We start from the raw sequence: 17745 nt of genomic DNA, 5'->3' as shown, positions 1-17745 counted from the left end.
GGGGCCTGTGAGGAGAGAGAGCGAGCAAGGGAGTTTGTGGCCCTGGGACAACAGTGTACCCCTGTATTCAGTGCGCCCACTAAAAAAGGGGTTATAAGAACGTGATGGGGACAGCATGAGAAAGGTGACTGGAGAGAGCGAAAAGGAATGGTTGGGGGGAAGTGAGCTGAATGGTTGGAGAGAGTCAGAGGGGGATGGTTTGAAAGAACCAGAAATGAGGCAATTGTTGGGGGGGGGGGTGAAAGACAAGACAGATCGGTGAAGGAGAGATGGAGGGGAGGTGAAGGGATGAAATCTAGCTAATGTTAGATAGAGAGGCAGAGAAGAGAAAAAAAAGATGAAAAATCAATATCAGAGACAAATGTAGGAGAGGAAGTGAAGAAGACAGGTGAAGAGAGAAGAAACAAAAAAATGAAAACAAAAGACTCTGGGAGAGGAGGTAGAAGATTAACAAGAAGCATGCGGAACAAACAAGACCCAGTCCAAAGTGATTAGAAAAATAAAATGTCCAGACAAAGGCATAAAAAAAGCATTTGATTTTCAGTTTAGTGATTGGACTATTTCAACTTTGGGATGGTGCATCTCTGATATCTTTGTACTTTACACAGTGAAGAAGGAAATGCAGATCTATTTTTATTTCTCCATTGTTGCACTGCATACAGAATCTGGCTTCTTGGAGTTTCTATTTAGATTTTATCTGCACATTTCTATTTCTACTTTGTGGTCCTTTATTCTGTATTCAGTGAGACGCTATCTTGTATGTGACCAAGATGCTGTATTCTGTTAGGGATCTGTAGCAGTCCTGCTTGTTTTGTTTTTCCAATAGGAGGGGTATTTGTGTTCTAGGACCCGATGCAATATTTGTAGTGCCATGTTTTCAGAGGTAAGGCAGTTCAAGTGCTGACAGTTAATGCTTTAGTTGGCATGTTTGCTGATAGGTTCTGGGTGTTTTTTTGCAGGGTTTTCAGTAATTGTTTTGGATGGCACCATAACACTGAATGTAAATATAGGGGGCAACATTCAGCCGTAGTGTGGCTTGGCTAACAGTCTATATATTCAGCGGTGTAGTCACACCGCTGAATATACCTGGCTACCTAAACGTTAGAGGGGGGTGTGTGTGTGTGTGTCTGTGTGACACAGGGCACCTGCCTGCCTGTTTGAGAGTGAGAAAGGGAGCCTGCCTGTGCGAGTATGAGTGAGAGGAACAAGAGAAAATTTGTATATCTCCTCCTCTCTTGCTACACTATCCACAATGAATATGCATGAGTTATATTTGCACCTGTTTGTGGCACTCCAGGAACAGAGTTACCTACACCTGCCCTATACCATTAAACCTACTGCAATATATGTTCTCCAAGCCAGTTATACAAACAGCGAAAGGACGAGGGCTCTGGATTTTCATTCATTCCATCTCCTCCTGCCAGCATTCTCTGTTTTGGGAATCACAAAAGAAAGCGCAGTGAGGAGGGGGGGAGGGAAGAGGGGCAGAGGAAGAGGCACCGCCACACGCTGAAGGGTCAGCAGCAGAGGGCAGGCATTATCACACATCCTGTAATGGCTACAGGCCGAAGAACGACCCTGGCTGTCACTGTGCTAGAGGATCATCCTGCAGGCATTCTGCTTCCCACCTGTTATCACGCAAAGCAACTCCGAACAGCTGAGGGAGTTGGAGGGGGGAGGGGAGGTCATGGCGAGGAGAGGCACCTCCAATTCAGTAAAAAAAAACAACTTTATCAACACAAAAAACTTTGAATACAAAAAGGAAACAAGTCAGAGAAATGTTGTATTCATCCTGTGATGCGACTCCGTGCTTCGGGCTCCAGTGTTACTCGGTCATAAAATCATCCTCAGAATTCAAGGAAATGCAGATAAAGCAGCGCGCCATTCAATCTTCCGTACCCACACCCCCCTCCTCTATCATCCATCCTTTCTCCATCTGTCACAGTTTGAAAAGAAAAGTCGCTTTCCTACCTTCGCCGTTGTTGTTGTTTTCTCACCTGCCATGGACGCTTCCCACAATGCACCAGAGGCACCTGAGTCTGGGGCGCTGGCAGCCCGGGGGAGTCCATCTTGAGAGTGGCGGAAACGGCCTCACCTTAGCCGTGAGTGGCAGCAGGTGGATAGAAAGGAGGGGGGGAGGGGCGGTGACTCAGGTGGCTGCACGGGGAGTGGCAGCAGGCGGCTGCTTGGCGGGGGCAGGAAAGAGCTGGGGGCAAGGGCTGAGCTCCGGTGCCTGGTTGGGGCGGCGCCCGGCTGACACCTTGCCATTACCCGAGTCTGCCTGGAGGCGGGAGTGAACGCAGAGCAGGAATTCGCGGGCACTGCTCAGCCCTCTCCCAGCCTGAGCCCTTACAGCTCACTACTGAGTAAATCTCGCAGGAGGGCGTAAATGAAATACTGTTGTTACAAAAACTCCCCAGCTGCCCCTGTGGTACCTGGCCACCCCCTGCCTCCACCACTCTGGCTCCCTGCTTTAGTTCATGCGGCTATACTGACTCTGTGATACCACCGCTATATTATTTTCCTCCATTTGGGCTACCATATGGCTCTAAGGCGTCTGGGACAGGTCGAGCCAGTCCTGGCTGTGTTCACTTGCAACCAGGGATTTGTAGTTATGTAATTTAAAAAAAAAAAAAAGTCAGAACATGGATTAAGGACGCACTACCACAGTTCTTATGCCCCTCAATTACTATCAACGCCCCAGTATCTTAGTTTCATGGGTCCAACACTCACTGCCCCCATGCTGAACCTCTCACCTATTACAGCAGGGGTAGGCAACAATTAATATGAATGAGGTATATTTGCATGCACTGCTTCCATTGTATGCAAATATATCTCATGCTTATTCAGTAGATATCAAACCAGACCTGTCTGTGGCACTCCAAGACCAGAGTTGCCTGTCTCAGAATTACAGCCTCATAATAAACACTCACTGCTCCCAAGCTGATCCCTCCCCAGTATTAATGTCTCATGGGACCTGTGCTCACCACCATGAGCTCCCCTCCAGTAGTACAGCCTCATGGGTCCCACACTCACCATGAGACAGATTAAAATCACAAAACTGCACACAAATTCTTGAGTTTTAGAGTGCTGACAGGTGGATGCTCTAATGACAGAGATAACCTCCAGAGTACATCATCATTGGAGGAAACACTGGAAAGTATGAATCACTTTTTAAAAAATGTATTTAGTATCTACTGTTCCTTATCAGAACTTAATGGACAGTCTGCCCTCTGAAGCAGAGAGTTTCTCAGACTTGTGTGAGAGTCTCCGGCCCATGGAGGCATGGCCTTTGATGCCCCTGGCAGGCCCCGCATCATTGGCCCACAGATTTCCAAGGCCATTCTTGGAAATCTCTGGACCAAGCATGCAGGCCCTCATGCTTGGTCCAGAGATTTCCTAGAATAGTCCCAGGTGTGGAAATCTCTGGACCAAGGAGGCACAGCCTGTGATGCCCATGACCCATTTGCCCACCCACCATGAAAAAAAGATACAGCACAACTAACATTTTAAGATTGTTTATTTCACATCAAACATAATTGGAGAAGTAGAAATGTAAGTTTGACTTCAAAGCAATTGCATAAAACATTCAGCAAAAGTTCAGTAACATTTCAAAAGCCACAGTGACAGCCGGTGAAACTGAGCATATGCAAGGTTGCATGTTCAGTGAAAGTCCATAAATGCAATCAACATGACCCATAAACTGGAGACAGCCTGGCAAAGCGGCTGAAGCAGCCAAAAGCTGTCGATGATTCACCTTTTCAGCAAAACAGCGGCAATGAGCGAGCAGGGATGGAACCACCGTTTCTGCAGACAGCACTGACAAGCGCTGAGGATGAAGATGCATCCACCTGCAAAAATAAGAAAAAAAAAGAAAAAGTGAGACATGCAAATCAAAAGCCTAGAGATGTATCATCCAGCACCCACTGGGGAACCAGCAAGGATAGTGTCCAGGAATGTCAGTGCATAAATAGTCACAGGAGGAGAGGAAACAAGCATCGATGGCAGGCCCATGGAAAACAGAGAAGAGGCATCTGAGTGGGCGAATCATCTGCGCTGGAAGGAAGAGCAGGAGCGCAGCCACCATTTCTGCACAATGATGGACCAAGCTGCAAAAGAAAGGGAAAGGAGGAAAAAAAAGGGAGAAAAGCAAGTCTGAAACCATCCAGTGCCCAATGGGAAACAAGCAAGTCTTGTGCTATGGAAAGCTGGAGAGTAAGAGACGAGCATCGGTGGCAGGTCCTGCGGGAGAAGCATCTGCATTGGAAGGAAGATTAGGAGCAAAGCCACCATTTCTGCATACTGCAGCGATGAGCGACAATGATGGACCATAGGAAAATAAAGCCTCTCCCTCTATGTAACTCTTAGGAGATAGTGGAGTGGGGTTAACATAAGAACATAAGAAGTAGCCATACTGGGTCAGACTGCGGGTCCATCAAGCCCAGCATCCTGTTTCCAACAGTGGCCAAGCCAGGTTACAAACACTAAGTAGATCCCATGCCAGTAATAAGTAGGGGCTATTCCCTAAGTCAACATGATTAATAGCAGTTAATGGACTTCTCCTATAGGAACTTATCTGAACCTTTTTTAAACCCAGCTAAACTAATTGCCTTAACCACATCCTCTAGCAATACATTCCAGAGCTTAATTGTGCGTTGAGTGAAAAATAGTTTTCTCTGATTTGTTTTAAATGCGCTGCTTGCTAACTTCATGGATTGTCCTCCTAGACTTTCTATTATCTGAAAAAGTAAATAACCAATTCACATTTACCCATTCTAGTCCTCTCATGATTTTATAGACCTCTATCATATCCCCCCTCAGTCATCTCATCTCTAAGCTGAACAGCCCTAACCTCTTTAGCCTTTCCTAATAGGGGAGTCATTCCATGCCCTTTATCATTTTGGTCACTCTTCTCTGTATCTTCTCTAGTGCAACTGTAACCTTTTTTAGATGTGGCGACCAGAATTACACACAGTATTCAAGGTGCGGTCCCACCATGGAGCAATATCGAGTCATTATGACATTCTCTATTTAATGCGCTATTCCTTCCTAATAATTCCTAATATTCTCTTTGCTTTTTTGACCACTGCAGTACACTGAGCCAACGATTACAATATATTATCCAGTATGACTCTCAGATCTTTTTCTTGGGTGGTAACTCCTAATACGAAACCATTGTGTAACTACAGCATGGGTTATTTTTTTCCTATATGCATCACCTTGCACAGACCACCATTTGGCTGGACCACCATCACTGGTGGTCTGGCGTGGCAGATGGCAGCAGTTTTGTTGCTGTTCCCATGGGAGGTGGTTTCTGAGGCTGTCTTTGCTGGGCCGGGTGGGGTTTAGGGACGGTCATCGGTGGTCCAGTGTGGCAGCAGACTGCTGTTGCTTTCCTTTTCTCAAGGGATGGTCACAGAAGAGAACTGAGAGAAAGTCATCAGTGATCCAGCGTGGCTGTTGACAGTGGGATTGTCATTGCTGGTCTGGCTTGGGGTCAGGATGAGTTCAGTTAGAGTCATCAAGGGTTCAACATGGAGTCGTGTCCTGATACAGTCAGGAGCAGTTCAGCATGGTGGGAACTCGCCTCGTCCATTAACCATTATTAAGGTGGAGTTGCAGAAATCCATTGCTTATCCACTGGGATAAGCAGCTTGGAATCTCTCTACCCCTTGGGATCCTGCCAGGTACTTGTGACCTGGATTGGCCACTGTTGGAAAAAGGATACTGGGCTTAATGGACCTGTGGTCTGACCCAGTATGGCAATCTAATGTTCTTAAGGTGAACGATCTACAATCCAATGGGTTGCATGATTCAAGGCAGTGTGGTTTTACCAGAGACCGATCATGTCAACAACCTAGTTCATTTCTTCAATTGGGTGGCTAGGGAATTAGATTAAGGGTGTTTGCTGGAAGTGGTTTACTTGGATTTCAGCAAAGCTTTTTATACTGTCCCACATAGGAGGCTTATGAATAAACTGAGCAGCCTGGGAGTGTGTCCTATGGTAGAGGACTGGATTGAAAACAGATGACAAAGGGTGGTGTTAAATGAAATTCATTTGGAGAGAGCAGTGATTAGTGGAGCGCCTCAGGGATCAGCCCTGGAGCCAATTCTGCTCAAAATGTTTGTGAGCAATATTGCAGAGTGATTAGAAGGAAAAGTCTGTCTTTTTGCAGATGATACTAAAAGATGCAATAAAGCAAACACACCTGAGAAAATTACCAATATGAAAAATGATCCAAGAAAACCTGAGGAGTGTTCAAATACCTGGCCATCAAGATTCATTGCAAAATAGTGCAAAGTTGTGCATTTGAGGTGCAGAAAATCCATACGAAATGGTGGGTGAGAAGCTGATGTGCTCCAGACAGGAGAAAGACCTGGGGGTGATAGTGTCTGATGATCTCAAGGTAGCAAAAGAGTGTGACAGGTTGGTGGCTAGAGCCAGAAGAATGCTGGGATACACACGGAGAGAGAAATAGCCAGCAGAAAAAAGGAGGTGATACTGCCCCTATACAGGTCATTTGTGAGGCCTCACCTAGAATATTTTGTTCAGTTCTGGAGACCAGTTTTCAGAAAGGATAGAGACCAACTAGAGGCAGTCCAGAGAAGACAACCAAAATGGCATAGGGTCTGCATTAGAAACCATATGAGATGAGAGTTAGAGATCTAAAAATGTATACCCTAGAGCAGAGGAGTGACAGGTATGATACAGGCTTTTAAATACCTGAAAGGTATTAGTAAAGCACAAGAGATGAACTTTTTTTCAATGACAATTAAGTTCTGGAACTAGGGAGCAGACCCAGAACTGTTATTGGAAAATATTTTTCATGGAAAGGGTGGTGGATATGTGGAATGCCATCCCAGAGGAGATGGTAGAGACAAAAGTGGTACTGAAGTTCAAAAAGGTGTGGGATAAACACAGAGTATCCCTAGAATGAAGCAGTGGGGTAACCTGCAAGGTGCAGCAGTTTCAGCCCTAAATAGAAGACATGGAGGTAACCTGCACGGAGCGGCAGTGACAACCTTAAACAGAAGACGAGAGGGTAACCCAGATGAAGCGACAGTTACAACCCTAAAAACCTTGCTGAGCAGACTGGATAGGCCATTTGTGTCTTTTTCTGCCATATGTTACTATGTATATATAGATTGTATACTTCTGTTAAATCTGCTACAAGTTCTATCTTGAAATAAAGTCAAGTCCTTGGGAAGGACATTGTTGGGTACTGAGTGAGAGAAGGCAAAAGGTTTCTCCACTGGAGGGACTTGAAGAGTAACACAGGCAATGCATAAACAAACTGTGCGCCCTTGGATGGGCCCTAAGGTGACGGGCTGGGTTAGAAACTGGTTGAGTGGGAGACAACAAAGGGTTGCAATAAATGGACGTCACTAGAGGAAAAGAGTATTACTAGCGGCGTGCCGCAGAGGTCAGTCCTTGCTATGGTTCTCTTCAACACATTTGTAAGGGCTCTCCGGAGTGTGGTTGCCTTTTTTGTGGATGATACCAAAATCTGCAACAGAGTAGACATCCAGGAAAGTGTGGGAAACATGAGGAGAGATATTGTGAAGCTTGAGCAGGGTTGCCAACTTCTGCCCTCCCCTTGTCTATCTCTTGCCTTGCCCTGTACCCCTCTTGCCCCACCCCCTACCCCATCTATTTGCTATCTATAAGTTCCTGAAGAGTTTGTTATCGAAACTTAATTAGTCATGATTGTTTTCTGTAAGCTCCTCTAAGCTCCTTTATGCTCCTTTTATGTTTCTCTTGTGTTTCTCTTGTTAATTGTTACAATGTAAGCCGCCCACGAGGCGACAGTTTTACTTCCTTGTACACCGGTGTGATATGTATATTATACAGGAACATCGGTATATAAAAACTAAACATAAATAAATAAATCTACATCCAATAACTGCCCCCTATCTCATACATACGATCCATGTCTCTTAGAATTCCCCCACTCCATACACATCCTCCAGAGCAGACAACACCCCCCCCCCCCAAACACAGACAGTGTGACTGTGACAATAAGGAGAGGCGTAACCAACATGAATAAAAGGAAGCGGCCATGCTACAGGTTATTGGTGAGACCTCTCCTAGAATACTGTGTCCAGCATTTTCCTAGCAAAAGTGTTTTAGCTCCCCAGCCAGGTACATAAAATGATGGAATGGGACTTCCAGTAGTTAGTAGCGGGGTTCTTAACATGGTCATGTGCCTGTTGATGTGGACCTGTTTGGTGACAGCATGATTTACCCTCAACTCTGTTTCACTTGTACTGTTAAGGGAGGGAGGAAACCCCCTCACTTATTTATTTAAATGTTTTATATACCGTCTTTCCAAGTGAAGTTCACAAGATCATAACGGTTTACATAAAAACATTCTTAGATAAAATCTGACTCCATCTAAGTGAATAGGCTGGCATAATAATGGAGACTGACACAATGTATCCAGTTCCAAACTCAACAGCAACTTTATTGTTCTGCAATATCCAGCCAGCCAACATGGCTGAGAAGGTGATTCTCCTAGATACTGAACAAGTCAACATTCATGGGCTTCTACAATGCTACAATGTTTGATGACTAGAAGGGTCAACTTGTTATCCTTATCCACTGTCTTTTCCCTCTCAGCCGAAGAATTACGTAACTTACCACTTTGCATCAGTAATATCACATGGTGTGGTAAACTTAGCATATCCTGCAATAATCCCTGCACAGTCAGTGTCCTGAGGCTTTCTTCCTCAATGGAAGGGGTTTCCTTTGCTCAGTTTACAGCTCAAGTAGGTTCATGGCTTCCTCATTGTTCAGTGATTATAGCTCGTAGTTATTCCAGCCCAGCAAAGTCTATGGCCAGTTATTCATTTTAACCAGCCTGGAGAGACCATCTTATCTCAGCTACAAAACCAAGACTCAGGCAGGAGTATGGAAAGAAAACAAGTACAAGCTCTTCCATCCTGACTGGCCTTTTTTTTTCTTCTTTGCTCTGAAAAACAGGTACCCAAAGGTTCTGACCCTCGTGTAGATTAGGATGAGGATCTGTTTGTTTGATAGGACTGTCTTTCAGTACATTTCCAACACAAATCTCTTTTTCAGTCAAAGTTCTACAATTTAGGATTTTGTTCAATCACAGTTCTACAATTTAGGACTTTGCCATTATTCGTTTGTGAAGTGATATTTCACTGTAAGTCAGCAGCAGTGGTCAGGGGGGTTGTTACATGTAAATCCCCTAACCTGAAACTCTGACTCATCTCTTCATAGTCATTTAATCACCTTCTCAGTAGGAGGTCTGATAACATTTTCAGCCTTTCTCTGACTTCCAGGCTGGTGGCTCCTGTTACATTGCCTCTTCCTTCTGCAGTTCATTTAAACGGTAGTATGCTTTTCTCTCCCCTGCCCTCCCCCCTTCCACAAGAGGGGTTTCATGTGGAAAATGCCTGGGGGGGGGGGCTATCATCCCGGTCACATTCATGGACAGGTGTTCCAAGAGGCTGGATTAGTTCCAGCAGGACACAGCTTAGATTTTAGGAACTGATCCAGGGAGCTGCCATGTTAGGACCAGGAAGGATGTTCCTCCACTAGGAAAGAAAATTGACCATGACGGCCTGGGATCACCACTAAGAAGACACCAGAAACGACTCTATCCTTCCTGAATAAACTTCAGGCTCCAGGTCATCAGGGACAGGCTCAGCCCGTCCTTGCTCCACCGCCATTGTTTGCATGGAATTATGATTCTGATTTCCCTAAGAAAATCAGAACTGCAAGTTTATGCATGCATGGGTCAAAACCAGGACTGATGACCTGGAGCCATCTGGTGGCCCTAACTGTACAGGCAGCTGAAGAAGTTTAGTCAGGAAGGACAGACTTTTCTTCTTTCATGAACTGAAGCCTCTAGATTACAATTGTTACTGTACACAGCATCGAAGGGCTTATCAGAGGCCTCTTCTCTCCCATCTATACATACACACACACACACACACACTCACACACCAGGCAATGAAGGGGTTAATACTCATTAGTGCTGTTGCTTGGGCTTTTTTCTTCAGGAATGGGAGCAGCTCAGGACCTTGTTTACGATTTGCAAGTTTTAAATGTATTTGCCATAGTAGCAGCAAGGGTTGATGCAGTTTGCAAGATAATGTAGGAAAGATCTGGAAGTGACAGAAATCCAGGGGATGAAAATACTGGAACAGACGCCAGCAAAATGCAGAATTCAGTAGCAATATCACATGATTTTAAAAACAGGTTTGGATTTCTTCTATAGGCAAGCTTAAAATAGCACTAAAAGAAATTAAGCGGAGTGAATGATTTTTGCAGGGTAGAATGAAACAAAGAAATTCACTAAGCCAAATGTATGGGGATTTTTTCTTTAAAAGCAGGTGAGGATAACTTCTACAAGCTGTACTTCCTGCACCACAGAACAGGTATAGAATAGCTACACACACATATACCCCCAGCATAGGCTCTGAGAAGTACAGATGATCCTCTGATGAAAGATAGATCAGACTTATATACAGAGGCTTTGCAGGGTAATTACAGAACAGTTTCTGTTCTATTTTAAAACAGGAAATTTGCACACTGCTTAGGGATCTCATTGCAGTCAAATCCAGCTGCAATAAAAGAAAATGACCACCAGAGGTCAGTGTTAAACAGAAATAAACCATCCACTACTGGTCATAGTAACATGACAGCAGAAAAAGACCATCTATTTATGGACCTATCTAGTCTGCCCATCTACACCAACTATTCAGCTTTACAATCCCTAACATTTCCTCAAAGATCCTCTGTGCTTATCCCATCTTTTCTTAAAATCAGATACTGTCCTTGTCTCCACCACCTCTACAGGGAGGCTGTTCCATGCATACACCACCCTTTCCATAAAGAAATGTTTCCTTAGATTACTCTTGAGCCTAACCCCTTTCACCCTCATCCAATGTTCTAGAACCTCCTTTTTCCCTTGAAAGAAGCCTGCCTCCTGCATATGGAGATACTAGTTCTACAGTCTGATTTAGAAGAATCATCATATCTCTTATGTAAATACCCAAAATGCTAAGCTTGCTCACATTTTATCATGAGGTTCGGCCTCTGCCTCCATCCCATACTCCATTGTATATAGTAACTTATTGTATATAATTATTTATCTTTCGTTCTCCCCCTCTTTTTTTCCTCCTCCCTGTTAAGGCAACCTTGTTATAATGTAACTTTTATGCTCCTTCTAAATGTCTCTTGTTGAATTGTTGGTTATAGTTCTGCTTAGTTTGATGTAAACCGAGTTGATTTGATCTGTATCAAGAAAGTCGGTATATAAAAGCCTTAAATAAAAATAATAATAATATGGAAACCTGGAGGTATTTAAATGTTTCTATCATAAATGTCTCTCCTATCCCACCTTTCCTCTAGGCTGTATAATGGCTTCCCCATATGCTTTGGAATGAAGATCACCGAACATTTCAGTAGCCACCCTCTGGACCAACTCCAACTGGTTTATATCCTTTTTAAGGTGCTGTCTCCAAATGAAGTCTCATCAGCAACATATGTAGAGGTAATAACACTTCCTCTTTAGCACAGACCCATCCTCGATCTGGCATTTGCTGTTACCTTATCCACTTGTTTGGCCACCATAAGATCATCAGATAAGATCACTTCCAAAGTCTGCTCTTCTTTCATTCTTAGAAGAATTTCAGTTCTCTGGGTTTTTGCATCCCAAATGCATGACTCTGCTTTTTTTAAGCATTAAATCCTAGTTGCCAAACTCAGTCTAGGTCATTTCTTGAGCTTCGCTTGATCCCTCCTCATGTTTTCCTCACCTTCTTGGCTGTCAGTCCTGTTGCAGATTTTGGTATCATCTGCCAAAAGACAAATCTTTCCTGATAATCCTTCCACAGTGTCGCTTATGAAACTGTTGAAAAGAACTGATCCAAGGACTGATCCCTGCAGCACAGTAAATGTAACGCCCCCCCTCTTTGAAGTGAACTCCATTTACCACTACTATAGATGTCATTACAGGATGGCAAGGGTTGTCAAGCGTCACTCCAAAATAATGGATGGCCACCCCAATTTTATACATCAGATTGGGCAGGGATAAACCAAACTCCTAGCAGCCATCAGCCATGCAATCAACCTCCTTGCTCCCCCACCCCCAAACAGGCAGTAGGAGTCACATTTAAGTGAACATCATCTCCTGCTGCAGAAGGGCCAATCTCGCAGTTCTTAGTGTGAGACTGGTCCTGCGGCAGCAGGAGATGACCTTGCTTAAACTTGACTCCTTGTGCTGCCCATAGCACATGGCACAACCATGGGCTAGTGGGAGTGCCCTCTCCAAATTTAAGAGAACTCGCGGACCCCAACCTGCTGGCAACTGAAGATAATAAGTCCCAGCAGGCCACCATGGAACCTATTCCATAGCAGCAATGAAAAGAGGAGACCCATGACCCCAGCAGCCACCAGTGGACCCCATCCTGCTGGTAGCTAAAGAAAATGGGCCTGATATTCAGTTGGATTTATCCGGCTATCCTTCAACCAGTCAATTTTTGGGCGGGCAATGGGTGGATCGGGGTGGCACTACTTAGCCGGATAAGTTATCTGGCTAAGTAGCGATCTTCAGCCTTAGACGGATAACTTATCTGCTTAAGATAGACCTGTTCAATAGCAGGGCTAAACTTAGACAGATAATTCTTAACCGGATATGTCTATCCGGCTAACTTAGATAAATGGACAACTTTTGAATATTGACTCCAATATTGAATATTGGCAGGCTGCAGGGGAGCCCATCTTGTGGCAACAGAAGAAGAAACACAGCGGCCTGAAGACGAGGTCCTGATCCTGTGTGTGTGTGTGTGTGTGTGTGTGTGTGTGAGAACGAACCTGTGTGTGTGTATGTGTGTGTTTGTGAGAGAGCCTGTATATGTGTGTGAGAGAGCGAGCCTGTGTTTGTGTGTGAGCCTGAGTTTGTATGAGAAAGAGGGAGCCTGTTTGTGTGTGAACCTGTGTGTGTATGATAGAATGTGAGCTTGTGTGTGTGACAGAGTTTTGAGTTTTAGCATGGCTGTATGTATGTGTATGAAGCGTGAGGATATGTGAGGCCACTTGCTGTCTATAGCACATGTTTGTGTGACTACACGGCAGCTTTTTCCATTTTGTGTGTCTTGAATTGTTGCATGATAATTCTTGCAGTCCATCATGTGCTATATCTGATGCATGGCTGTCATAGCAGGTGTTGGTAGGTTGTGTTGAGAGCAATTTTCAAGGTAATCTAACCACATTAAAATGGGTGATCCAGGAAACTACAAACCAGTGAGTCTGTCATCTGTTCCAGGCAAAATGGTAGTAACTATCATAAAGAACAAAATTACTAATCATATAGATAGGCATAGTTTAATGGACAAAACCAACATGGATCTAGCCAAGGAAACTCTTGCCTCACCAATCTGCTACATTTTTTTGAAGGCGTAAATAAACATGTGGATAAAGTGAACCAGTCGATAGAGTGTATGTGGCTTTCCAGAAAGCATTTGACAAAGCCCTCATAAGATACTTCTTAGGAAACTAAAAAGTCATGGGATAACAACTGGTTAATAGATAGATCATGTTGCACTGGAGGTGGACTCTTGGCCTGGTGCAGGATTGGTACGGCCTTCGGGTTGGACCCAGAGAACGCCTGCCACCAGGAGGCGGAGCACACAAGGAGACAGAGGCTAACTGGAGCTTCATTAATAACAGTCTGGGGTTTCTGCAGGTTGAGCCCTTGAGTACCCGGACTGCCTGGACTTAGGTGGGCCTCTGGTGGTCTCCCGGAGAGATAGCGGAGGGGTGTGCCCACCACGAGCAAGGGTGCGCGGCTGATGCAGAATGGATGGACCAGACCCGAACTGGAAGCTCCGGAGACCTCAGGGAGGTAGCCGTTCAGGGAGGCTCTCCGGGCGAGACAGGCAGCGCCTGCGGGGCTAGTCAGGTGGAAGCCGCGGTTAGTTTCCAAGCAGGTTGGTCTGGCAGTCACAGTAAGCCAGAAGAGAGTGTCTGAGTGAAGCGCAAGGGGCAGAGCCAGAGTATCAGTCCAGGAATAGTCAGCCAAAGCAGGGGTCAATACCAGGGTCAATTCCAGGTGGCAGACAGAAGAATGGTCAGGCAGGCAGTGTCAGTTCCAGGCGGCAGACAGAAGAATGGTCAGGCAGGCAGAGGTCAGTACCAGAGGTCAGTCCGAAGGGGTACTACCTGAGAAGGATACAGGAACACACGGAGACACAGGGAATGAAGAGACGCTGAAACGAGGAGACGCTGTAACAGGAGACACTGGAACAGGAGACACTGGAACACACGAGGCAAACTAGAGCACCAACGGTGTCGACCCAATTGCCAAGGCGGGGATCAAGGGACTGAGCCCTGCCTTGTATACAGGGCTCAGGTGATGTCATCAGGGCGTGCCGTGGAGGAGTTTTCCACACTTGGCCCTTTAAATGGCCGGGAGTTCCACGCGCACGCGCGCGCTTAGGGGAAGACCCAACATCAGCATGGACGCCTAGCCTCAGCATGAGGAGCCAGGAGAAGTAGAGGGCCTTGAAGGCCTGAGAGAAGCCGCAGGATGCTGCGGATGCTGGGAGCTAGTGGCGGTGGCAAGGCCAGCGCTCGTGGAGGGCCGTGCGAGGTGAGCAGGTCCAGCCATGGTGCCAACGTGGCCGGAGCGTGCAACAGAACACAGAGGGGTAGGGCTATATGGTCAATTTTCTCAATGGAGAAAGGTGACTAGTGTAGTGCCCCAGGCTCTATTCTAGAACCACTGCTTTTTAACATATTTATAAACAACTTGGAAATGGGAACAGCCTCACATTTGTTGATGACACAAAATTATTCAAAGTTGTTAAATTGCAAAAGGATTTTGAGAAATTGCCAGAGGATCTCACAAAACTGGGAGATTGGGCATGCAAATGGCACATGAAAATTAATGTGGATAAATGCAAAGTCATACACTTAAGGAAGAGTAATTGAAATTATAGCTACACAAGGCAAGGTTCCATATTAGGAGTCACTATTCAGGAAAAGGATCTTGGTGTCATTGTTGATAATACGTTAAAATCTTCTGCTCAGTGTGCAGCAGTAGCAGCAACCAAGAAAGCAAATAGCATGCTAGGGATTATTAGGAAAGAAATACAGAATAAAACAGAGAATATCAGAATGCCTCGGTATCTCTCCATGGTGCGACCTCATCTTGAGTATTGTGTGCAGTTCTGGTCAGCTGCTGAGTGGCTCAGCTAGTTAGCCAGATGAACTAGTTATCCGGATATGTTTATCTGGATGACTTTAGGACAGGTCAGTGGCACAACCAGAGTTGGCTGGATAATTTATCCGGCTAATTCTACTCCTCCCCGAAACATCTCCCACCCTGGAATGCCTCAGACTTGCCCAGCTAAATTCTAGCCGGATAAGTCTCTAAATATGCCGGTTTTACCATTTAGAAAGATAATTTTTCAGTTTGAAGTGCCTGAAAAAGCAGAATATAAATATAAATAAATAAATGGCTTTTGAATATCGACTTCCACATCTCAAAAAATATAGCAGAATTAGAAACGATACAGAGAAGGGTGACCAAAATGATAAAGGGGATGGAACGATTCCCCTATGAGGAAAGGCTAAAGAGGTTAGGACTCTTCAGCTTGGAGAAGAGATGGTTGAGGGGAGATTTGACAGAGATCTGTAAAATAATGAGTGGAGTAGAACGAGTAAACATTAATCACTTTATTTACTCTTTCACAAAGTATAGGGGACAACAATGAAGTTACTAGATAATATATTTAAAACTAATAAGAGAACATTTTTTTTCAGTGCATAATTAAGCTCTGAAATTCATTGCCAGAGGTTGTGGTGAAAGCTGTTAGTGTAGCTATGTTTAAAAAAAAAAAGGTTTGGACAAGTTCGTAGAGGAAAAGTCCATAAACCATTATTAAGGTGGAGTTGCAGAAATCTATCTATCCCATGGGATCCTGCCAGGTACTTGTGACCTGGATTGACCACTGTTAGAAATAGGATACTGCCCCTGGGCCTGATGGATCTTTGGTCAGACCCAGTATGGCAAATCTTATGTTCTTATTTGTGTGTGTGAGAGCCTGGATGTGTATGAGAGAGAAAGAGAGAGAACCTAGGTGTGTATGAGAGAGAGAGAGAGAGAGAGAAAGAGAACAAGCCTGTGTGTGGGAGAGCCTGCATGAGAGTGAGAGTTTGTGTATGAGTGAGTATCTATGTGTGTGAGAAGGGGAGAGAGCCACTGAATGAGTGCGCCTGTGTGTGTGTGTGAGGGAGTGTCACTGAGTGGAAGAGAGTTCTTGTGTGTGTGTGTGTATGTATTCACACAAAACCACAATAATCTACTTTCTTGTCACCTCCACACCCAATACACTGGTCAGGTCTTTAAGACAAGTTCCGGTTCCACCTTCCCCCCCCCCCCCCCCACTCCCCCACCTACTCCTAGGCTATGTTCACTCTCCTTACAGTCTAGGCATCACCTCCCTGTACACTAATCCTCAGCTTGTGGGAACGTCTTTCTTTCTTATATCTTCTACAATTCCCAGAAATGATTTCCTATAAATCTCATCCTAAACTTTCCTCTCTGTGAACATGCAGTCTGTGTGCTGGCACTCAGTGAAGATCCCCTCACCCACTATGCGAATGGGGCACCAGGCTAGGTCAAGTGATAACTCTGTCATACTGATCATACAGGATGTAGGTATGGGAATGGGACTTACTTCAAGACCCACCAAATGCCCCTACCCCTGCCTTTCACAGTTATATGTTAATGGTTAGAGAAATGAAATGGTGCACAAGTCAGAGAGTGTGAGCACTGAAGAGCAGGATGGCCAAGCGACTCTGTACTTTCAGGACAGGCTGATCCAGTCCAGATTTTACTACATTGCATGCAGGGACTTGATTTAAGGTTGTTGTTTTTTTTTAAGGGAATGCAATAGGGAAGGCTGAACTACAACTCCAAATGTTAGGCATCTTAAACCCTTTGAAAAGTTACCTCTTAATGCTAAGGCTATGGGAGAAACTGGGTATTGCAATAAGTATGTGCCTACTGTAAACCGTTGTGACGGAAGCTACTTAACGACGGTATAGAAAAGACTTAAATAAATAAATAAATAAATAAATAAATAAATAAAGTAAGGGATCTTGTATTCTCGTCTGCCTATGATGCTAGAGATTCAAAGAGAAAGACAACAGAAAACTGATTTGGATAAAGCGTGATATCGTACAAACGCTCAAACGCGTGTGGCTGGCAGCTATGATAGATTCTTGCAGCGTGGAAAGAAATAAGTGGGCAGCCTGGGTGTGCCAGTTCCACCTCTCAGTACTTACTGGGGATACATTTCAAAAGTACGTAACGTGCAGTTTCATTCACGTCAATGGGCATTTTGAAAATGACCTCAGGCGTTGTATGCATAAAAGTACACGCGGAAGTGATTTTGCACGTGCTTTCCTGTGTATTTGAGAGAAGCACTTCTGGGGGTAGAGTTGAGCCGGGGAAGCCATTTAGGTGCATGGCCCATTTACTCCCATTCCCAAGCAGGCACAAACGTGTGCCGGGCAGGGCTATGTATGCGCCCACTAATCTTCAGTGCGGACTTTAGCCTGTCTACGGGTACTATTATAAAATTCAGTGCAGGGCTGAAGGCCACGTGTGCTGTTATAAAATTGGGCTCGCTGTGTAGCTGAGCAGGGCAATTCCTTTTCTTGTGCTTAACCGCTCCCCCAGTTTTGACTTGATCTCCGTG

The 17745-nt window shown here is 44.9% G+C and overlaps 1 protein-coding gene and 1 long non-coding RNA gene across 7 annotated transcripts in view; both read right to left on the bottom strand.

The window, feature by feature from the left end:
- KLC3 (kinesin light chain 3) overlaps positions 1-2259 on the bottom strand; it is a 34389-nt gene extending 32130 nt beyond the window's left edge. The window contains exon 1 of one of the 6 annotated variants that reach the window (XM_029571707.1): positions 1972-2259. In XM_029571707.1, the coding sequence (XP_029427567.1) occupies positions 1972-2069 (98 nt within the window). In that variant the 5' untranslated portion in view covers positions 2070-2259. The remainder of the gene's footprint in view (positions 1-1971) is intronic. The other 5 variants (XM_029571706.1, XM_029571708.1, XM_029571709.1 and 2 more) reach the window with 5 other exon arrangements.
- A 1281-nt stretch (positions 2260-3540) lies between these two features.
- Positions 3541-17745, bottom strand: part of LOC115100773 — a 44920-nt gene continuing 30715 nt past the window's right edge. Inside the window, exon 4 of the long non-coding RNA XR_003859186.1 lies at positions 3541-3851. This is a non-coding gene — a long non-coding RNA (uncharacterized LOC115100773). The remainder of the gene's footprint in view (positions 3852-17745) is intronic.

Source organism: Rhinatrema bivittatum, chromosome 11, assembly GCF_901001135.1.
Source record: "Rhinatrema bivittatum chromosome 11, aRhiBiv1.1, whole genome shotgun sequence".
In the NCBI taxonomy this organism is placed as follows: Eukaryota; Metazoa; Chordata; class Amphibia; order Gymnophiona; family Rhinatrematidae; genus Rhinatrema; species Rhinatrema bivittatum.
The sequence above is the reverse complement of the archived record's forward strand: the minus strand, read 5'-3'. Positions and strand labels throughout refer to the sequence as shown.